General features: G+C 43.6%; 1 protein-coding gene across 1 annotated transcript in view; it reads left to right on the top strand.

Moving 5' to 3' along the window:
• The window catches only part of LMTK2 (lemur tyrosine kinase 2), a 46,144-nt gene extending 26,542 nt beyond the window's left edge, over positions 1 to 19,602 (top strand). Inside the window, exons 7-14 of the mRNA XM_066640881.1 lie at positions 2,772 to 2,905; positions 3,657 to 3,741; positions 5,449 to 5,570; positions 6,055 to 6,204; positions 6,819 to 9,705; positions 11,596 to 11,731; positions 13,157 to 13,405; positions 15,228 to 19,602. Of these exons, the coding sequence (XP_066496978.1) occupies positions 2,772 to 2,905; positions 3,657 to 3,741; positions 5,449 to 5,570; positions 6,055 to 6,204; positions 6,819 to 9,705; positions 11,596 to 11,731; positions 13,157 to 13,405; positions 15,228 to 15,256 (3,792 nt within the window). The 3' untranslated portion in view covers positions 15,257 to 19,602. The remainder of the gene's footprint in view (positions 1 to 2,771; positions 2,906 to 3,656; positions 3,742 to 5,448; positions 5,571 to 6,054; positions 6,205 to 6,818; positions 9,706 to 11,595; positions 11,732 to 13,156; positions 13,406 to 15,227) is intronic.
• The last annotated feature ends 2,649 nt before the right edge of the window (positions 19,603 to 22,251 follow it).

Here is a 22,251-nt window from a genome sequence, read left to right as displayed (position 1 = left end):
GCTGTCATCTATTTAAAAAATGATCTTGGTTAACCGTAAGAGTTTTAATCCTGCATGAATTTGCATGTGTCAGAGAAAAACATACTTTTGCTATGCCTGTTTTTGAAGGAGGCATTAGTTTAAAAAAAATCTGATTCTTCCATTGCATTTTTAGTTCCCTCAGTAACTCGCAGACAGAAAAGCATCTTTAAAAGGTGTGGTTTGGAACAAAGTGGTGTTATCTGCTGATGATGTTCTGCTGAGATCGTTTATAATGAGACTTGAAACACTCAGTGCTTATGTCTTGGTCTTTTGTTCCAAAGTTTCCTAAGGGATCACACACAGCCACTGATCTTGAAACGCTTGATATTGCAGTAGAATTTTAACTGACTGTCTTTGTCCATTGGAGGAAACATCTGAAAGATAGTCTAAACTTCTGAATTGCTGAAGCCAAGCATGTGGGTGGGCAGGTTGTAGGGCTGGATAGGGGAGACAGTGGGAGCCCCTCAACACATGGGATAGAAATTTGACAGATGAGTTTTAAAGTGAGGATATGGCACTCATTTGCAAACGAGTGTGTGTTGAGCGTGTGTCCCAAGAAGGTGTGATTTGCTGCAGCTCCCTATGGAGAATACACTTGGTGGAATTTGCCTCTGTGATGTGTGAGTCCATAGTTTGCTGATTTAGGCTTGCTGACAAATAGACCTCAAAGCTGTAAGATAAAACCTATTCATCCAAGCACAGACTCTGGAAATAACACAATTTAAAATGTTGTGCTGAGTATGTGAACAGACAATGCTTAGCAATGCTTCCTCATTCAAGTCAGAATCTTGGCCACTTGGCAGCCTGCTGGTACAGATTTGTGTGGCTGGAGTCCTTGTACTATTACCCAGTGAAAGTGCCGTTCACATCTAACTTCATCTGTGCTTTTTCTGTTCTGTTCTGGGAGACAAGTTGTCTTCAAAGTGCATTTGTGAGAGCTATTTTGGCACAGATGAATTTAGAATAAAAAGCATTCAGAAAAATAGCTTCCTTTAAATTAAAAACATTAAGCATGTATGTTAAAAATATATAATATTCTAGTTTGCCTAAATTGGAGGAATTTAATCCATCTGGTAGAGACCTTTCCAGTCTTGCTAAAAATGCAGTTGTTTTAAGTTGTGATGGCGTTTTTTACTTAGTAGTTTGCTGCCACCTACAGCTGGTGAGGCATTTCTGTTCAGTAACATAGAGCTGGTTCAGAGCTGTCTGCGCGTGAGTCATTGCAGGACAAAACCAGAGAGAGAGAACTTCTTTAGCATTGCGTCAGATGCACTGTCTTTTGGTGGAACTCACCTGTCAGCCAGCAAAGGTAGACTAATCAAGGGATATCTGCTTCCTCCTGAGTTCTTCTTTACATTTATGTTTTTTGAAATTGATCATGGTAAGTTACAGCCTGTCTACTGCTTGTGCAGCTTTTTCACCTTCATGTTCTCATTTTTGTAATGCAAAAAATTAAATATAGTGGTGCCTTGCAAGACGAATGCCTTGCGCAACGAAAAACTCGCAAGACAAAAGCATTTTTGCGGTTTTTTGGTGACTCGCAAGACAAATTTTTCTATGGCCATGCTTCGCAAGACGAATTTTTTTGCATTTTTTTTTTGTTTTAAATCACACAACCGTTAATACCCAGGTCATGTTTAAAAAGTTGAAGTTTTGTGCTTGAAATTTTTGAAATCCTCTGTGCAGTATGTATGCCTTTAAAGAGCACTTAATAAACACTTTGTAAACCAAATCTGACTTTGTTCTGACTGTTTTTGCCCATAGGAACGCATTAATTAAATTTCAGTGCATTCCTATGGGAAACTGCGCTTGGCAAGACGAAATTTTCGCAATACAAAACGACTCGCGGAACGAATTAATTTCGTCTTGCGAGGCACCACTGTACGTAAGTTTTTAAAGCTCCCCTTCAGCACCTTTTTAAGGAAGGAGAGTGGGGTGCCCACGCATGAGATGGGATGTATGATAGAACCAGACTAAGTGGCTTTTTTTTCTGATCCTAACATAGGCCATGGATTTAGCCAGTGGCTGTGTATGGGGTTGCCTGCTTGTGGGAGAAGGTCTGAGAGGGAAGCTGGTGCATGCTATGGATAACGTTGTATTTATATGCAAGAAGGCCAGGTTCAGAACTCTGACTGCCTTGAGAGGTGAGGGTGTAGTTCTGTGCTGGAGCATCTGCTTTGTGTGCAGAAGGTTCCAGGCTCAATTTTTGGCATCTTCAAGATGTGCTTGATAAGATCCCTCCCTGAAACACAGTCAGCATAGATGATAATGGGCCAATCAACCAGTGGCTGACTCTGTACCAGGCAGCTTCTTGTGCCTCATATATAGTCATGAAACTCCAGGACATCCTATACCAGGTTTTTCTTTAACAAGGATCACATCTACTGATTGTCTTACTGCACTTTGCAGCTCCTCCCTGATCCTTCTTTCACCATGGCCCCCTTTAATTCCTTTCCTGCATATTTTTCATCTTGCCATAACCTTTAATCCAGATGGCTTCACATTTACATGCATACATGTAAACCATTAAATGGCCTTAAAAGGGCCAATGCCTGCACCTCGGGTGCCTTCTTCTACGGACCTTACCAAGACTTGAAATCCAATGACAGGGCTCTCCAAGCGCAAGCTACTAATAACCTTGTTGAGTGACAGGAACTAAACCTGTGTGTGTAGTTGCTGCTTCATTAAATATCTGTTGGGTGCAACCAATGTGAGAAGACATTGATGGGTGTTCTTAACTTGTCTTGCAGGGTGACCTAAAAACATACCTCTGCAACGAGCAGGAGAACATCAAAGGAGCTTCCCAAATCATGCTGCTTCAGAGGATGGCGTGCGAGATTGCTGCTGGGCTCACCGTAATGCACAAGCACAACTTTGTGCATGGGTAGGACTTCCAGAATATAAGGTCTTTGCAGTGCAGGACACTTCATTTGCATATCCAAAGAATGAGAAGACGGATTCTGGTCTTATAGGTGGCACACAAAGAAACATGGGGGGAGGGCAAAAGGGGAGGCAGGTTGCTGGTTTTGGGATGAAAAACAGTGGGTCTCCCTTCAAACACTGTGGTGCTCTCTGCCTTAGAAATGTTGAATTGCCCTGTAGCTTAACTCTTGTGCGAGTGCTTCCTGTTCTCCCCAAAAGTCAGAACAGAATACAGGGGTGAGTTACAAATCCTCAAGCCAGCAACACATTCCAGATAGTATATTTTGTTCTTGTCCGCATCCACTCTGTAGGGCTGATAATTCCATCAGCCCTGTGGATGGAGTGGAAATGCAAAATGGAACCAGACGTCTCACACTTCCTTTAAAGAGACCTGTGTGCAGTGCACGACTGTTCCCCCCCCTTTTTATCATCTCATTTACCCTTTAAAGTAAGTCAGACTGAAAAGCTATGACTGGTCCCAAATTACCAGTTGGACTGGAATTATCCCAGCCTACTGATCTCTCCACTGTGTTGTGTCAGTCATAAAATGATGCATTGGCCTATTTCTTGTGGCTGCTACCAGTGCTCTTTTCAAACCAGGCTGTGTGTGAGGCTGAAATCTAGTCTGATGCTGAGTAAGCTGAATGCAGTTGCATTAGCTTCATTATTGATTTTTAACATCTGAGCTTGCTTTGGATCTTTCTTCTTTCCAGTGACTTGGCCTTACGGAATTGCTTCCTAACATCTGATTTAAACGTAAAAATTGGGGATTACGGAATAGGATTCAGTAGGTACAAGGTAAGTGAATGCATTCTAAAGATGCTTAGAAATTTAGTGTTCAAGTTTGGTAGTTTAAATTTTGGTTAACTGATAATTTTGGTTTATTTAGTCAGGTTAGAAATTAGTGTGTGATGGGGCTTGCTTGATGTTTAGTATTTTGAGAATATCTGAGAGTATAACTTCATTTTTGTTGCTTATGCCTTACCTATATTTTATATGTTAAATATGCTAATGCTTCCTCAAACAGTTTATTTCCTGTGGTGCAGTTCTGTAGTTGCAAATTTGCAAGCACCTGCTTTGTTGAGACGTAACCCTGGACTAGCACATAAGACGTTTATATGTCTTATGGGAGCCGTGGGCTTGCCCTTCCCCTCTCTTCCATATGGGAGGAAGGGGGTGAGCTTCTGAGTGTACAAGCCCACTGCCCTCTTAAGCTTATTCATGCCGCACCGCACTGTGGTGTAGCCTTGCATCTGAACTGAGCCACTGAGAGGTGCTGCGGTGCAGGAAGCAATGCACAGAGCTGGAATTAAGCGTTGTATAATCTTGTGCTTGAGCAGTCTGACCCAAGGACTTTTTTAAAATGAAAAAGAGCCTTTCTAGATGGTGGATTAGATTGCTTGGAGAACTGGGGAGGGAGTCTGGGAAGGGAAGACGTGTGATGCAGCCTTTGCCGCCTGTCTTTCTGTCCCTTCTCTCCTATCACTTCTGCCTTCCAATGCGCGGCATCTTTGAGGCTGCTTTTCACTTAAGGTTGTATTTCGCACACCTGCAATCTGTACCCTGTTTCTCTTGATTCCCCTGAGTAAAGCATCCAGGTGGTGATAGTTGACTGTCTGTCTTGTGTAATCTTGTCTGTTCCAAGATATATACAGATAATGAAGAAATGTAATGGTGTGTATAGAACAGTGAGGTGTCTTGTTACTGGCCAATGGCTAAAATTATTTTCACCTCATGAGACTTGGCTGATATGAGGCAAAGCAGTAAATACAAATATTGGTTTCTGCTTAAAGGTTTTCTGGTTTGGTAGTTTAGCTGCAGGACTCTTGAATATGCCAAAGTACCAAAACATCACCTGAATGCAGTCTTGTAGGTCACCACCTCCTGTAGTGCTTGCATGTTCCAATCCCATTTCCTGTTTCTAGGCAACCATTTCTGGTCTCATCCTTCATCCCTTCACAGCAGGTCTGTATTGGGGCCAGGTCTGTGCATGCAACCTCCATGGCACTGTCCTGTTGGGCACAAGGCAGCGTCATGGAGGTTTTGCACTCAGTCTTCCCTTTGGAGCTCTCTGAGGCTCGAAGGGAGAGTGATGGTCACACATACAATGCAGACAGTGCCACTTAAACAGCAACATTGCGAAGGAAACTGTGCTGCTACTTTTCCTGGCATGCCAATTTGGGTGCCTGTGATGGTAAATCTGGGGGCAATGGCTCCTTGCCACGGATGACTGGGTGAGTGCTACTTTGTGCCACTGACTTGTGCCACTGCAAATTGACTGACTGTGGCCTATGAAAGGGATTACTGATTCCTAGGGCACGTTTTAATAATGGGAAGGCTCCTGTTTTAAAGATCCTCAGGGTCTATCTCAGTGAGTTTCTGCAGTGGCTGTTGATGAGGCTGAGCACATTAAAGAGTTGGGCGAGAACAAAAGGAAGCTCATTTGGTCTTCTGCATCTGGTTCTAGTTTTACTTTCACTTTGGCTTTTCCCCGCAATATGACAGGAAGATTATATTGAGACGGACGAAAAGAAGCTCGTGCCTCTTCGGTGGACTGCACCAGAGCTGGTGACCAGTTTTCAAGACAGGCTGCTAACAGCTGAGCAAACCAAGTTCAGCAACATCTGGTACAAAGACTGTCTTAACCTTGATGCTTTTAAGATGTCCAAGTGTCTGACTGCAAATGGGGGAGTTGTCCAGTACTGCAGCTGAAACGGAACGTGCAGAGCATATGGAGAACTGCTGTTGCATATCCACACAGTCCATACAATCTGGCTCGTCCTCTCCAGTCATCAGAGAGAGCCCTTTTATGAGTGCCGCCAGCCATAGAGGTGGGAGGGGCAGTGGCAGTGGGACCCTACCCCAACTCCCACAGCACACCTGCAGACCATTCACGGCATATTGGTGTGCTGCAGCATGCTGGCTGAAAATCGCTGCTCTGACCTTTGTATTGGTTCTGATATAGTTGGATAGTGATGCGGATGTCAGCTTGTTATGAAGTTTCAATACGGCTGGGTCTTAGAGTGAAGAATGACTTACAAGCCCAAGTGCCACAGTGACATCTTGATGCTGTGATCCAACATCCGCTGACTGAAGACTCTCCTTTTGCAGGTCCCTGGGTGTGACACTGTGGGAACTTTTCAGCAGTGCTGCGAGGCCCTATGCCGATTTGTCAGACGATGAGGTTCTGATCCAGGTTATCAGAGAGAAACAGACCAAGCTCTTGGATCCGCAGCTTGAGCAGCCTTATTCTGATCGATGGTAAAAACCTGAGTCTTTATGACTTAGCTAAAAATTATAATTTGGGGGGTGTGGAAGCAAGATACAAAAAATGCAGTGTGTGTGACAGGCTTCCTACACTTTCTAAAGTCTTCAGTGTAGTCCTGAAAGGTAGCTTGGTGGTGTCATAATAGGTTGGGGGAGGGGGAGAGTGGCGTGCCTCCGTCTGTTGAATTTGTGGCTGTGTGGAGAATGAATTGGGGCAAGAGGTGGTCCTGCTCATCTCTTAACCATAATTGGTTTATTCTTGTGCTTCCTGTAACATAACAGGGTATAAGATGAAACAGAATGCTTTATACTGAGTCAGACCATGGTTCCATCTTGGCTGTGACTAGCAGTGGGTCTTTATGATGGGAATTTCTGTGCCTTACTTGGAGAGGCTACCAGAAATTGAACCTGGAACCTACCATTTGCAAAACTTCTGCTTCCCAAGTAATAGCAATAAAAACCTTGCAAGAATTTAACCCACTGAGATTAAAGTACCTTGGAAAAATACATTGACAAAAGATGGCTAATCGCTGACCTGAAATAATGGGTGATAAGGAGCCTACTGTTCTTACTGGTGTAGCATTGAAACCTTGTTTTTCTGTACATAGGTATGAAGTCCTCCAGTTCTGTTGGTTACCTCCTGACAATAGAGCAACAGCTGAAGAAGTTCACAAGCTTCTGACGTTCCTTCACATGCAGAGCCAAAAGGATTCAGTGATTGATCCTGAACAGTGGGATGATCTGAAGCCGAACATTTCGAATCGAGATCCTTCGGGCAACGCTGCCTTTCCCATCCTGGATCACTTCACAGACAGCAGACTTGGCCGTGAACTGGAGGAAGTGCTCACTGTCACCGAAACAAGTCGAGGGCTCAACTTTGAATACATCTGGGAGGCAGCTAAGCACGATCACTTTGAATACGGTCAGGCAACTCCCGATGAAGGGATGACTTATACCAATATCTTCTTTCCCGTGGAAGTGTTTGAGAACACACTTTCAGAGCAAGGGCCTGGAGCACAGGATGAGAGCGGGCAGGAGTCTTTGCTTCGGGTGCCCGAGGAGCTTGCTGTGTTCAATGCCCACAAGCCTTCTGTTGGAAGTGACTATTACATCCAGTTGGAGGAGAAGAGTGGCAGCACTCTTGTAAATTTTGACAGCCAGGCTGCCATATTGACAACGGAAGTGGATGACCAGGAAGTTCCAAAGGACAGGAATTCTCACTGCATGGTTCTGGGGGACTTTGATGCTGCTGAATCAACTACAGATGGGGACCTTATCTGCCACAACTCCGATGCCAAGAGAGAGTGTGTTAATGGTCCTGAAAGCCCTCTCCAAAATATATTTAGTGATATTGCCAGGACAGAACAATCAGCATGTACAGAAAATCAGATTGAATTAACTGATATAAGTGATATTCACCTTGAGCTTGAAACGGCTCCCTGTTTGCATATAGAAGGGTCTGCAGAACTCAGTCAACCCAAAAAGGGAACTCCCAGGCATATTGCTGAAATGGAGGGTGCTTATTTGCCTGAGGGTATGACACAGCAGTCTGATTCTAGCCTGCTGACTTTGGAAGAACTTTCTGATAACTTCCTTTTCCTTCAAGAGAAGAACTTGTTAAAGGGGATATTGAGTAGTGAAGCTGGTGGAGGTGATTTCAGAAGTGCACCTGACACCACAGAGATACTAGTGACACCAAATAGGAACTCTCTGGGTATTGAACTTAAAATGGCTGCACCTATTCCAACCCATAAAGATGAGCATCGTGTGCAGTTAGCTACAAACAAAAGCATCGATATTCTGCCTCAGTCCCTTGTGGAAAGTCAGGTGCCTTCTAGTTCACCTGAGATGGATAAGCAACAAATAGCTTCCCAACTGATAGATGAAAAAGAACTTTCAAATGTGGGAGTTGATGATGGCTCCATCTGCAGTATGGATTACTCCTATGTCAGAATGGATCAAGTCTTGGAAGCAGCCTCTATTGAGACACTCTCCCTTAATGCCAAAAACCAAACTGATGGGAATAGCCATTCTCCTAGCACTGTACCTGATGGTGAAGAGCAAGAGAGTCCCAGAAAAAACCAGGAGCTTAATTATGGTGATAGTCGCTGGGAGTTGATCTATGAGTTGGAGAAGAAACAATCTGGATTAGAACGAGGTGATGGATGTTTGGGGCAGAACAATGAAACTTTAACTCAGGTTCAGAAATCTGGCAGTGAGGTTCTCAAGGAAACAGCTCTGCCACCTGCCCTCCCTTCAGACCATACAAGTCAAGACAGTCTGCTGGAAGATAGCCTGTCAGCTCCCATGCAAAGCTTGGGGCAGTCCATTGGTACTCCAGACTCCCTGGATTCATTGGATGTTAATGAGGTCTTGGAGTCCTTAGTAAGCCACAGTCCCCAGAAACCTTTGCCACCTGATAAACCTGCTGATAGTGGCTATGAAACCGAAAACCTGGAATCGCCTGAGTGGACGTCGCACCTTATTGGCAGTGATGCCAATGAAGATTCTGCTTTGTCCATTGCTGGTGAAGGTGGTCTTTTGCATGTTAACCCTGTGATCATTGTGTCAGCGGACGTGAACATGGACTCCAGTACAGCAAATATGAATAGCTATGAAGTAGCCACGAAGACTCATTTTGGCGGAATCCATAATTCATACCGAGATTCTGCCTATTTTTCCGATAATGATTCTGAGCTCGATAAGAAACCTGAAGAGATCGTGAACACAGCGGCAGAGCCTGAAATACCAGCAGGGGGTAGCAGAGGCCGAGAATATTTTGAAATGGAAAAGGTCACAAGTGCAGTGAATTGCTCAGATTATGCTGCAGCAGCTGATGGTCAGTTCCCCAATAATTCTTGTTTGCAGGTGGAATTGGCTGAGAAGCTGGAGCAGCATGAGAGCAACACTGGAGGGCAGGAGGGTCCTTGTGAAGAAGCTGGTGCGTCTTTACTGCTGCCTGTAGTGGAGGTGGATTCTACCAATGAAGATGACACTGAGATATTTGAGGACTGCCCCAGAAGCGTCGCTTGCATGGGAACAAATACAGCCGACTTTATTCCTGAGAAAGATTTAAGGATAGTGGCCAACTCGTATGGCCCCGCCGAAGTCTACGAAAGATCTTTGTGTCACCTTGATGGTCACAAGTTGAAAGAGCCAGACATCGAAGGGAAATACCTCGGTAAACTTGACGTCACTGGGATGCGCGGCCTGTCGTTGGACGGGGACGATGCGGACGAAGAAGATGAGAACAGTGATGACTCAGAGGACGATATGAGAACTTTCCACCTGCATGGGCTCAGCTCGGACAGTGATGAGGAAGTTGTGCATCAAGTACCAGTAATCCTTACTGATAGTGATGATGGCAGGCAACTGAGGAGCTTGCTGAAATACCCAAAGCTTTTGGGACAGAACAGTCCTCATGAAAACTTGTTGAAAAATGAGAGAAAAGCTGTAACGTTCTTTGATGATGTCACCGTCTATCTCTTTGATCAGGTACCCCATGGCTTTGTTTCTCTGTCTGTTATGGTGTGTTTAGCAAACTTAAAATTTAGAGCCTGCATTTATTTTTGCAACTAAGCAAGAAGAAGAATAGTGTTTCGCAGAAGTGACTGGGATTCCCCCAAAACTAAACAGCCTCATGGTGCTAAAAAGAAAATGAAAACTGAGGTAATGCCACAGAAGAAGTGAACTAACTGCATTCATGTTGTCCCAAAGTTTTAGGGGTTTGAACTATAATGCTTGCGGTTAGCCCTTGCCCAAATAGTTGGGCCACATTGACCTGCAGAAGTACATGCAAGGGGAAAATTAATAAACCTTTTATTTCCATGTTCTGCAACTCCATCTTCCCAAGTGCTGTATTTTTCAACCTAAGTAAGGTGAATTGCCTTATGGAATTTGACACCACTGCACCCCCTGTAGTTTTTTTTAATTGCAGTATTTTTTTCTGATGGCATTGGGGTCACTTTTACCCTAGTGGCATTGAATAGGAAACTGGAATTAGCATGTGCCTGTCTGTTTCACCTTTGTATGCACAAATAATATCATTGATCCCATTATCTATCCCCGTACTGCCACAAAGGGAATGCTTAATGAAGTTTTCCCCTCCCCATCTGTGATAATGGTGTCATGCTCAAAGCCACTCCCCAAATTTGTTTCTTTGGGTATATTTGGCTCACAACATCACAGATGATTAAAGTACACTGTTTTGTCCAGGAGAGGGTTCAGAGCTTTGGAGGACATGTTTATCATTTCCTTCATCTTTGATTGAACCTAAGTTAGTCTAAGCAATAGGCAAATGTAGTTAATGTAATATTCTGCATGGTCTTCTATGAGCAAATTGCTCCATCCCTTCTTATCCCATGCTGCTTTGTGTCTATTTTTTAAGCCAAACTCTCTGCCATTAGCTCGACCAAATGGGGGCAAGAGAATGAAAGAAGCACACGGGACTTAAAAGCACAAATGGTGGTTGCAGCAACCTCCAGCTAAAGCACACAGGCTTTGCTGAGCTGTAGGTATATATGTTTGCGCTCTCTCTGAAAATAGTTGACCTACTTTGCATAACCCAAGGTTATTGTAAAAATCCCTACGGGGATTTAAATAGCCTGCCTATGTAAACCGCCTTGAATAAAATCTTGAATTAAAGACCAAGAAAGGCGGTATATAAATACCTGTATTATTATTATGCATCTAGTTCTCACTTACTCAGTAGTAAGATAGTCAAAAGGTGCCTTTTATACTTTGTGGGAAGGCAGACTAGCACAGCAGATTCAAGGCTCTTTCCCAGCCCAGAAACGAACCAAAGAGAAGTGGCAGGATTTCTGGGTCAAGCACCCAGTACCAATGGACCAGGCTGAAACTGCTCTTTTATTTTTTTTGAAATACCAGAAAAAGGATGCAGAAATTAAAAGGGTTTTTTTTGGTAAATGTTAGTGAGCTGAGCAGTTGAATTGCTGGAAGAAACCCATTTAAGTAGAGATGAATGGGTCCCTAAAATGTTGAGTTTCCAGAGTCAGTAACGAGTTCCTATTGGGGGAAAGATGATAAATGGTTATTGTTATTAGATGATATAACATTTAAAGGTTCAAAGCGGACTGCTGATTGGTCAGTGTTAATGGAAGAAAAATGGATGTGCAGCTGTGTTCGTGGCAGCATGGAGATTGCAAGGATGTGCCTGTGTGTGCTATGCCCAGAAATAAGTACTACCGATCGAGTAAATTGAGTGAAATGCTTGTTCTTGCGGTCACTAGGAACTGTATGGGTTATTGCAAATGATCCCAGAATTAATTTGATAGTGCATTAATGTTCGTTAGTGCTCCAGTTAGTCTTCACTGTTGAACCTGCAATAACGGAAACTAACTGCATCTCTCTTTGGGGGTTTCTTAGGAAACACCAACCAAAGAGCTTGGAAGCCACACTGCAGAATCCAACCACTCGGCCTCGGATAACACTCCTGTTCCAGCTCCAGGTCTTGGTTACTTGAATAAATTTACAAATTCAGAAAGCTCTACGGATGAAGAAGGTACTTGTGAGGAAGCTCTAAATGCCCCTGGGTTGGTAGTCTTGTTTAGGTGAAGATGCACAATCTCAGAGCCGAGAGCCCAAGTCTCGTTGCCTTCCCCCACGCTTCCTGTTTAGGTATTGCTCCCCTTTCTGGAGATGTAGGTTTTGAAAAACCTTGTTGGTGCAAAGGATGAACTTTACTGTGGTAGAGGAGTCAAAATCCAAACCTTTGTGCTTTTAGCTTGATTATAGTATGACTGTCTGGAGCTTATAGGACAGCACACCTTGACTTTGCCATTATTATTATTATTATTATTATTATTATTATTATTATTATTAACAACAGTATTTATATACCGCTTTTCAACTGAAAGTTCACAAAGCGGTTTACAGAGAAAAACCAAATAACTAAATGGCTCCCTGTCCCAAAAGGGCTCACAATCTAAAAAGATGCAAATGAATACCAGCAGACAGCCACTAGAACAGACAGTGCTGGGGTGAGGTGCACCAGTTACTCTTCCCCTGCTAAAAAGCAGACACCCACTTGAAAAAGTGCCTCTCACCCAATTAGCAGGGGTCAATGGTGCTTGATGGTGATTTCCTTTACTAGTGAGGTTGCTGTTGATGCCATCAGCATTTTCATTGAACAGCAAGTAGATTTGATTTCCAGGTACTTGTCAGCCTGTGTAGTTCCACAGGTACAGCAAAAGTCTGGCCTTCTAGCTGGGTCACCACTTCTGATGGTTTTCATGGCAGTGAAGATGGAGAACGGCAATTAAGAGAAGGGGTTCCTTTGATGCTTCTGCCACATGTCGAAGAGCCAACCTGCTGTTTAAAAAATACAGCTGAAATGTTGTGGAACTTCAGAAATATTCATGCTTTCCCCCACCTGGCTGTGCTCACATCTTGCGTTCAGTGTGTGTGCATGCAGCTTGGTTGGAGCACAAGACAGATGCGGAAGTTAATTTGGAAAGCTTCTAGTATTCTATATGTTGACTACAGCGCAAGAACATGTGAACAGGGAAGGGCAAGCAGGCTAGACGGATCCTCACTGTGAAGACATGTAAACCACTGGCTTAAACCACCCACCCTTTCACTGGCCAAAAAGTTTGATGTTCTTGAGAAACTTACATCAGTGAATTTGTTATAATAGAAGTGCTCCTTCTATGTCGCATTTTGCAATGCTTCCAGACTCTGTCTTGATACGTATCTTGCAAACACAATCTGCTTTTAAGAACCATGGTGGCAGAATTTGCCATACTTATGTCAGTGTCTGAGTTACATAATTTACTTTAAGTTTTTGCGCATGCTGTTTCTGTTGGCTTTTGCATAACACGGGACAGTGTCTCTGCCTTAATTGGTGCATTTGAGCCAAGAATTGGGAATCTGTTCCTGTAAACCGTGATCTTCTGCTTTTTCGTAATGTCTTGTGTGTGTGTTCTAGGTGGAGGGTTTGAATGGGATGATGACTTCTCATCTCCAGAGCCTTCTCTAATATCCAAGGCTGGAAGCAGTCTTATAAATTCCAAGCCTTCTCTTCAGTCCTCGAAGTACTTTTCTCCTCCTCCACCACCTCGAAGCCTGGAAGAAAACTGGTCACGTTCGTTACCTTATTCCAGGTTCTCCATCTCGCCGGCTAATATTGCAAGCTTTTCTCTCACTCATCTCACCGACTCCGATATTGAACAGGGAGGCAAGTATTTTTCCTTCAAGCAGTAATTTTACACCAGTACTTGTGCAGCAGCTTACTGTCAGGTGCTCAGGTGTGTTGTACACAAGGAAAAGGGCGTTTGTGTCTTTGACATGCTTACGACTGCAGTAATAGCATGGCAGGTATGCTGAGGCTGGAGCTTAGGTTGTCCTACATGACTGTTTTAACTTTGTGCCTTTGTACCTATCATTAAGTCCTCTTGCCCAAATCTAAAACATATTACCTCGAATTGCCAACACGAGGGACACTTCCACCAGATGGCAAGGTGGTGGTGGGTTTTAGATGCCAGTGAGGAGCACAGAGAGGGAAGCCATATGAATCTAACTCAGGGAGCTTGTTCCACCAGTGCAGTGGCTTAGAGATTGAATTGCCTGTGAAGACTCCGTAAGGGCGTAAGAGAACCTCTCCTGGATCAAGACAGAGCCTGCATGCATGAACCTCCTGTTTCCCACACTTGCCCATCTGTTGCCTCTGGGGAACCCACAAGCAAGAGAGAACGGCATACCTCTCTGCTTCCCTGCAGATAATATTCAAAAGGCATCCTGCCACTGAACATAGGGAAAGCATGCAGTTGTTGTGAGTAGTACTTCTCCCAGCTTCAGTATCGCCTCTGCCACGAACTAGCTAAGTCAGGGGTGTCGAACTCATTTCATGTAGTGGGTTGAATTTCATTCACGATGCCTCCTGAGGGCTGGAAGTGACATTCCCTGGAAAGCAGGAAGTTGTGTCGTTAAGCAGACGATGGCCAGATGCATAGAAACTCATTAACTGCAAATGACAGGAAAAGTCTTGTTCATATTTTCAAGATACGAGAGAGCCTAATTATATTGGGGGCCAGAGAAATTTCTTCTGGAGGCTGCATCCAGCCTGCAGAGCTCAAGTTGGAGCCCCCTGAGCTAAGCAGTTGTGGGCAAGTCACTGCCGCTCAGCCTCAGCTTTCCCATCTGCAAAATGAGGACAATAATGCTTACCTGATAGGGTTGTTGTAAGAACATCATCAAGATCATACATGTGAGGAACTCTGTGTGCTTGGAAATAACTGTGCAAATACAGCAAGTGTGATCCTTGCAGTTCTTCCATATCGAGCTTCATTTAGGTGATTGAATGGTAGCTATGCAGGCATGTCTTGGGCCAGCCCAGTTTGGCAGAAATGGTTATCCTCCAAATTGTAATGCCTGCCAGGTTGATTAAATTAATCATTTGTTTCATTTATATTAATAGAACTGAAATGTAGATGTTCGTTGAGCATAAGAATATCCCTGGTACTTGCTGGCCCTCGGTGTTTGGTATACAAGCTGCTAGCTTGTTTGCACTTGTGCTAGAAGTGCCAATTAGATTATATGTACACATAATCACTAAGGCTGGTGTTTAAGATAACACGTAGTTTTTAAAATGTCCTGAACAGTGACATTGAGGTGTGTGATTCAGACAGCTGTGCTTGAGACTTTTAGTATGTGTCGGGCTGGAAGTGGATTTCCGGGGGCGGGGGAGATACATGACCTTACTGTGCTTCCAAACACCAACATCTTAAACCTGAGGGGAAGAGAACCAAAGATTCCAACATGCTGGAGAAAGTATTCTAACACAAGCCACGCTAGGACTGAGATAGGTGGGAGCTTCTAAAAGGGAACAGCTGTGCACTTTAAGGCTTCTAACACTCCCACTCCCCTTCCAACAGTTTGTGCAGGAAAAATGCTGTAGGATGTAGCCCTGAAGGAAAAATCTGCAGTCTTAAGAGGAAATATCTGGAGGTGAACTTTCCAAATACTGTCCCCCTCTAATGGTTTTGTACTCTTTTCAACAGGGAGCAGTGAGGATGGAGAAAAAGATTAGGTGACTGAAACTTTCTTGGCGTGCAGTCATGCTTGTGGGGATTGGAGAGACACTTCTGCCTTTTGCCTGATGGCGGATTCCAAAAAAACACACAACATGAACTTGTGCATCTGAAAAGGAAGCTGGTAATCAGTCCAAGTCCGGTAATCACGTCAGCAGACATCTGATCAGGACCTGGATTTGGAAGAAATGCGCTACTTTTTGTATTGTGTTGAAACTGGTGCATCTTTGCATTTTTTCTTTTCAAGAATGATTCTGTGCTTCTCCCCTCCCCAAGTACTTGAAGTATTCTGCAAACAATTTGTAATATGTAAAAAGGTTATGTTCTGGTTTATATATAGGACTGTATCATACCAGTTTTTTACATTCATGTATAATCACTATGAACAGGTACATAGCTGAGTGGCATGGGGGTGGGGCTGTGACACTTGAAATGGTATGATGAAGAGCTGTTGCGCAGCAAACCATGTTCTGTAAGACTTTGTCTCTTGCTTACCTGCAGATGGGATCTTCCTTCCCAGGTCTCCCTGCATTGTCCGAAGCCATTCTTTGCTGCTTGGTATTAGCAGAAGTTGGTTTGTCCTGCTGAATCGGTTCTTCTTTGTACTTTTTGACGTCCTTTTCTGTGGACTTGGCAGAAATGTACAGAGCTTGAGTCTTCCTGTTTTTATAATTTTGGGAGCTTTTTTGTGCTGTTGTGTCTCAAAGGGGCAATTCACTGCCCTCTTTAAGATAATATCTATATATAATGTGGTTCCCATTTGCAGTAAAGTGGTCAGTGAATTGACCTTTTATTTATAGTTGGCTAAAAAGTGGTAGCAGTGAGTGGTTTGACTTTTTCAGGAGAAGCCTGGAAGATGCTGGAATCCTGTGTGTATCTTCATTGTAGATGATCCTGGTTACTGGGTAACTTTTGAGTATTGCTCATCTCATCTTCCAGGACATTGTCAGCATTTCTACTGAGGTCATCCAGTGGTGGTTATATTGAGTCCCTCCAGCTGGCTTTTCACCTCCCTTCTTTGAAGTGGGGCAACTTGCAAAGAAGCATCTTCGATATGGGTCTGGGTGTCTCATTCCTCTTATGGATTTCCCTTGTGTCAGCTGCTGGAAAGAGTGTATGTAGCACCAATAGTTTCGCTATCCCGAAGGTGTTAATGGACACAGAAAGGCTAGTGGGTAGTCCTGTTAAACCTGGATTTTCCTCCATGTCTTTAAAGACTTTTCTAAAGCTCCAGGCTACTGCTGGAAAGCTATGAAATTGAAAGAGCACCCAGTGTTGATTATGCATCATTCTCTCAGTAAAACATGCATTTATTCTGGTTTTGCATTGCTCAGAAAAGGAGTGTTTGAGCTGTAAAATAGATTATGCAGCTGTTGCTGTGGCAGAGGAAGAATTTTTAAGAGATTGTGCTTTAAAAAAAAAAATCTGGTTAACCTGCACAGCCTTTGGGTGTCTGACTTGAGAATGTCTGTGAATGAGCATGAATCCCATCAGGTTTTAGAGACTCTAGTCAAACCATATTCAAAAGCATTGGGTTTTTGCTTCCCCTTGCTTCTTACCTCCACCCTGTGCAGCCTGGATTCTGTGAGCGATGGGGAAGGGCTGGAATTGATGAAATTGCCACAGTTCCATGTTGCAAGGAATTCAAATATCGTGAACAAGCGAGAACAGATGCTGCAGCCCGAGTGCTGTACACTGAACTAGTAGCATCTTGCTGTGGTCCTTCCAAGTGCAGCCTTGCGCACTGCCATGCTTTTTCTTGAACACCAAAGTCCTTTTTCGTTATTATTCTTTTCCAAGTATGACTTACAGCCGTGGGCCTGTTGAAATGGCTGCTAGCCTCTCCGAGCAGACTTGAGCTTTCAGATGAAAAGGTTTACATGCTGGGAGTGTCTATTTCTTCCCAGCTGTTTCAGAGCTTGATAAACTATTGAAAGCACTGAAAGCAGAAAGCAAGGGTTAACCCCAGCTATTGGAGTTCTGCAACAGATCTCCCTGCAGGATGGAAAAGTCCCCAGTTTTGCAGCTTTTATGAACATAGATTCTAGGATTGAGACAAATGCACTGGTTCTCTTTCTTGTATGTGTTCAACATGTAATTAGGGGAACTTCTGAGTAACCTTAGCCTGTTGAAGTGTGTATATTTGATGCATTAGAATTTTCCAGGTGCCCCCTTTTTAGTACCAGTGTTGAAAATACCCTGCTGGAGCTGAAAGCTAAACTGCTTTATCCCAAACCTGAAAATGGCATTACTGCACTGTAAATCCACTGAGAGCATCCCTCATCTGATGCAGTTGAAGGCTTCAGGGCTGCATGCAGGAGGCTTGATGACAGCGTTGAGAAAAACACTTCTTGCAAGGGAGAGGGGGGGTGTCGTATGATTGCCGTGGACCATGAAAGACTTAAATGAATCTTCCATCTTGTGAGAGAATTCAGTGTGTGTTTGCTGTTTTTATACCAGAGAGCCTGACTATTATTTGGAGATTTATTAGTCTGCCTTGTAGAATTGGAGGAGAACACTGTGTAATCAGTCTCGTTGCCATGGTGGAGCTACAGCGTGAGATCCTCTCCCAGTGGATGGTATGATCCTGTGATGCACCTTTTAGCTATCCATACTTTTATAATGTGTGGTTTTAAATGCCTGCACTCATTTTTTTCTTCATCATTTCTGAAATCTGCCAAGTCAGGCCAGTAGACCCCTTTCCCAAGAGTTACTGGAAGGCAGACTTTCATATCTTTAATTACAGAGTGATATTTTCTCACATAGTCTATAAGCCGACTTCAGTCCTTTTTGCACTATAATTACCTGGAGAGAGAATCTGAGCAGTTGGCATCACTTGTTTCAGCAAAAATTGTTCTCTGCATTTTCCTGCAGTGCTTAAAAAAACCTGTGTTTTCGTTTTGTGCTCTTTTTGTTTTTAAACTAAGGCATCAGCTCTTTGGGCCGGATCTGCTGGCTCCTGGGTTGGCACAAGGCACTCCTGCCCCAGCCATTGCTGCTGTGTGAACGCAAGCTAACTTTGCATCTGTGTGTGTTTCACAGCTGCGTGATGTAGACATAGCTGATGAAACTTTTTTCCCAAGGCATGGGATTGACAGGGAGAGCTTCACCTTCTCAAAGAATCCCATCCATATAGTTTGAGGGTACAGAAGCCCAGCTTCATCAGCCTGAGCATTGTTTGTGATTTTGTGGGGCAGCTGTGCTGCTCTAAGTGTGTTCGTATGGGGGGGGGAGTTTGGAGGAAGCAAGGGTTGGCAGTAGTCCCTTACACTAAATTCTGTAGAATGGTTATGCCAGGAGAATTGCATTAAAGGGCAGGGACTTGGGCAATGCTGAACATCTCTGACAGCTTCCCAGGTTCAGGGTCCCACTTGGGCTTTCTGTCTTCTGAAGTGTAGTAGCCGAGATGGAGAGTGATTGGCTCAGGCTGAGAGAAGCAACTTCATACTTGAGGAAAATAATGTGTATCTAGGTGAGGAAAGTCTGTGTGGCTTGTAACGAGAAGCCAAACACATTGAAAAATGCCTTTGCCACTAAAACATTTCTTTGAGTCATGGGTGAGAATATGAGACCCCTTTAAAAAAAATGAACAGATTCTCTTTTTAATCCTTGGTGAAGCACTAATAAGAGCCATTCATGCTGATCTTTCTTGTTTTTAAAATCAGTATTTTAGATTGTGATTTATATACAGGTCTGGTGTTTGAGAGCCAGCTTGATTTGGAGGTTTTAGGGGGAGCAAAACAATTAAGCACTCAGCTAAAAATGTCCGTTGGTGATAAAATGACTATTTGGGGGTAGGGAGGTGGATTGGAAATAAAGTTAGCCTTATAAGAAATTAGCCTTAAAAATAAGGATGGAGTTTAACTTCAGCTTTAAGCTGTTTAAAATATTCAGGCTTTGGGAAGGGAGAATGGTAGAAGTGAGAGTTTATAAGACAGATGAAATGTCATAAGTGTTCAGTACCACCAGCCTGGTTTTAATTAAGGGTTTCCTTTTTTTTTTTTTTTGGCAAATGAAACTTGAATGAGTTTAAGATGTTTAGTTCTGTTTTTAATGAGGAGACTGATCTTGCACAGCGGGAGATGTAATGTAATGGCAAATTGTATTGGTTTATGTGTATATACATTGTTTTGTTCTGTTTGTAAATGAGGAAATTTATGTAACAAAATCATAGGGTGAGAGGTTTTCCTATTGGAATCTAATACAGGTATGAGGTTTATGGCAATATCCTAGTTAATGAAACTTCAGGTCAAATTGTCTTTAAATTGTGTACATTTAAAACTGTAAAAATTTCTACTGTATATTGATCATGCATAATGTGATTCAAAACTGCTTGTAATTTAAAGAACCTTATTTAATATTCAAAATAAAATAAAGGTATATATTTATAAGCCTGGCGTTGGTATGCATTCATTCTCCCACTCAGCGCTGGCTAAGGATTTATTCCAGCACTAGCTGTAAGATAGGAAGCTGCCTGCCTCACCGATACGGGCCCTTGAACTCCATCCACACTGACTGAAGGTCAGGAAGCGGTTCTGTGATGGGCTGAGTATAATAGCTTTTTGCTTATGGAATTTGGTTTGTTGTAAGCACAGTCCAGCCAGGGGAAAAAAGCAATCAGTTGGAGCGGGTTTAGATATTTGACTTGGTTTGAACTGAATGCAGTGCCTTTCTCTTCCCCCCCTTCCTTTTTTTGTCTACCTTCCTCTTGGATTTCCCATTGCTGTTGTCCTTCAGGCCAGATGTCATTCCCCTGAAGAACCTGAAGGTTTGACTGCTCACACTCAGCTCACTTTGAAGATCAAATTTCGCTCTCCCGGCTCAGGCACAGCACATTTTATTGTCGCGAAGGCGGCAGATGTCAGAGCGTCAGAACGGTTGGCCTGAGAGCAGAAGAGTTTCCCTGCCCCATTTGCTGCTTCTCTTGTATGTCTTGCCCTCTCTCTTGCTGTGTCGGTTGGGGCCTCTCCCAGTGCATTGCCCCGCAGAAGGATGGGAAGGACCTCCATTCCTGCTTTGCATGCAAGACAACTGTTCCACCCCCAGCAGTATTTCCAGTTAGGACTAGGAAAGACCCTTTGCCAGGTAATTTGGCACACAGTGCAGCCTTCACAATGTTTTTATTTTTCCATGTCAGCAAAAGCGAAAGGGAATCTTTGAGTTTTGGTCTGACTCAACCAGTGGAAAAACAGTCCAGTAACACTTAGTTCACACCAGTCTCTCTTGTGCAAGGGGAGGGGGGAACAGTGCCAGGATCTGTGAAATTCCTTGCACTAGCCACTTGGCAAAGTATGGTCCTCTGTCATAATCTTGTAACTACTGTTCACCCTTTGGCTTATTTGCAGAAGACTTAGCCAAGCCAAACTCCGCCTCTCACACCTGTTTGTGCCTTAAAGTGACGTGTCCCAGCTTTCCTTAAGCGTTCTGCAAGAGACTGAGGAGCCAGCCCAGTTTCTCTCCTGGATGCCACTGCTGGCCCATGGGTCTTGCCAGTCCGTGCCAGCTTTGAGCCGTTGGGGATGCTGCTGGCTGCTGCTCCATTGCCAGGTAAGTGCCCAGTGCATTTTGGTCTTGGCCCTGTGAATTGATTCAGAACCACAACCACTCAAACGATCAAAAAGGCTGATGATGAAGTAGGGCTAGTGACTGAGCATGTATGTGTGTGCATAATTCATAGGAGACCAAACATTAAGCAAAGTGGAAAGTGTGATTGCATCTCTCTAAAAATCCATGCATTTAAAACTTCTGCTATTTTTTAATGTGGATTTATTCAGGAATCCTCACTCTTCTCTGTTGGCTCTAATTCTTCACATGAACAAAGCAAAAAGTGGTAGCTTGCAGATTATTACTTGTGGAGTGAAAATAGTCACTCTACAAGTAATCTACAGAGGAGAACGTAGCAGTACTGTCATGGGAGGGGTGCTTGATTTTGCCCAGGAGCCACTTCTCTGCAAGATGCAGACAGGAATCCGGTCTAGTTGAGCATAACGTTGGTGGGAGAGAGCCACAATGTGCCTCATTCGCAAGTTACAGGTTTAGGTGTGTGATTAAAACATCAGAGATGAATCCAGGAGGCAGGTGTCAAGGGAACAAAACCAGAAGAAAATGAAGCTTAATACGGGGAGTTCTACTGACTGTGGCTGGCCCTGGTTGATTACTCCATCCACCATAAGGTCTTGGAAGCCAGGTAATTTCTGAGCTGTCCTTGCGAACATTCCCAGGAATCAAGAATAGCCTCTGGTAGAGATTGGACTACTCTGTTCTTGCACACAGAGGATACTTTTCAAAGGAGCTCTGCCTTAAAAGTTTGCCAGTATTTCCCATTTGAGTTGTTGCTGGATGTGGCCAACAGCTAGCCTTTTTGTGAAGGCCAATTTTGGGGGAGATGCAATGGTGTGAGCCAACGGTTGCCCTCTTCATCATGGCTGTAGAGCTAGGCAAAAATCCCAGTCTGGCTCAGCTAAAGGCCCTATGGATCTCTTTAGCTATGATGGCACAAATGCCGGGGTGGTTTGGATGAGAACAATTTTGAGGGGGAGAAGAATAATTCTTCATCAAATCTAATTCCCAAATTTGCTTGCAGGAATTTGAATTTCTAATGGGAATTTATTTTTTCCACGTCACCCCTATGATGAGTGCTTTTGGATTTTAGGTATGATTCAAATTACATCACATCCAGAAAACGGATACATAAGTACTCAAGAATGATTAGGCAAAAAAAATAAAAAATTTAAAGGTATGCTCAGTGTTGAATTTCAGTCTCTGAATGGAATTTTGATTCGGTTCAGATGGCGTGTTGTGTGCCTTACCAAATCATGCCTTACTAGTCATCACACAGACAAATGGATTTAGTTCCAAACCAGACAGTATTAACCTGTGATCTGGGGCCTGCCACTGAAAGTCTCAGAGGCAAATCCCAAGGAGGCAGAGGTTGCTTTGCATTTCCACCACATGCTGAAGGAGGGCGTTATTTTTTTATAGTTGAAAAAATGTT

This window comes from Tiliqua scincoides, chromosome 13 (assembly GCF_035046505.1).
Source record: "Tiliqua scincoides isolate rTilSci1 chromosome 13, rTilSci1.hap2, whole genome shotgun sequence".
Taxonomy (NCBI): domain Eukaryota; kingdom Metazoa; phylum Chordata; class Lepidosauria; order Squamata; family Scincidae; genus Tiliqua; species Tiliqua scincoides.
This window is presented reverse-complemented; position numbering and strand designations above follow the sequence as displayed.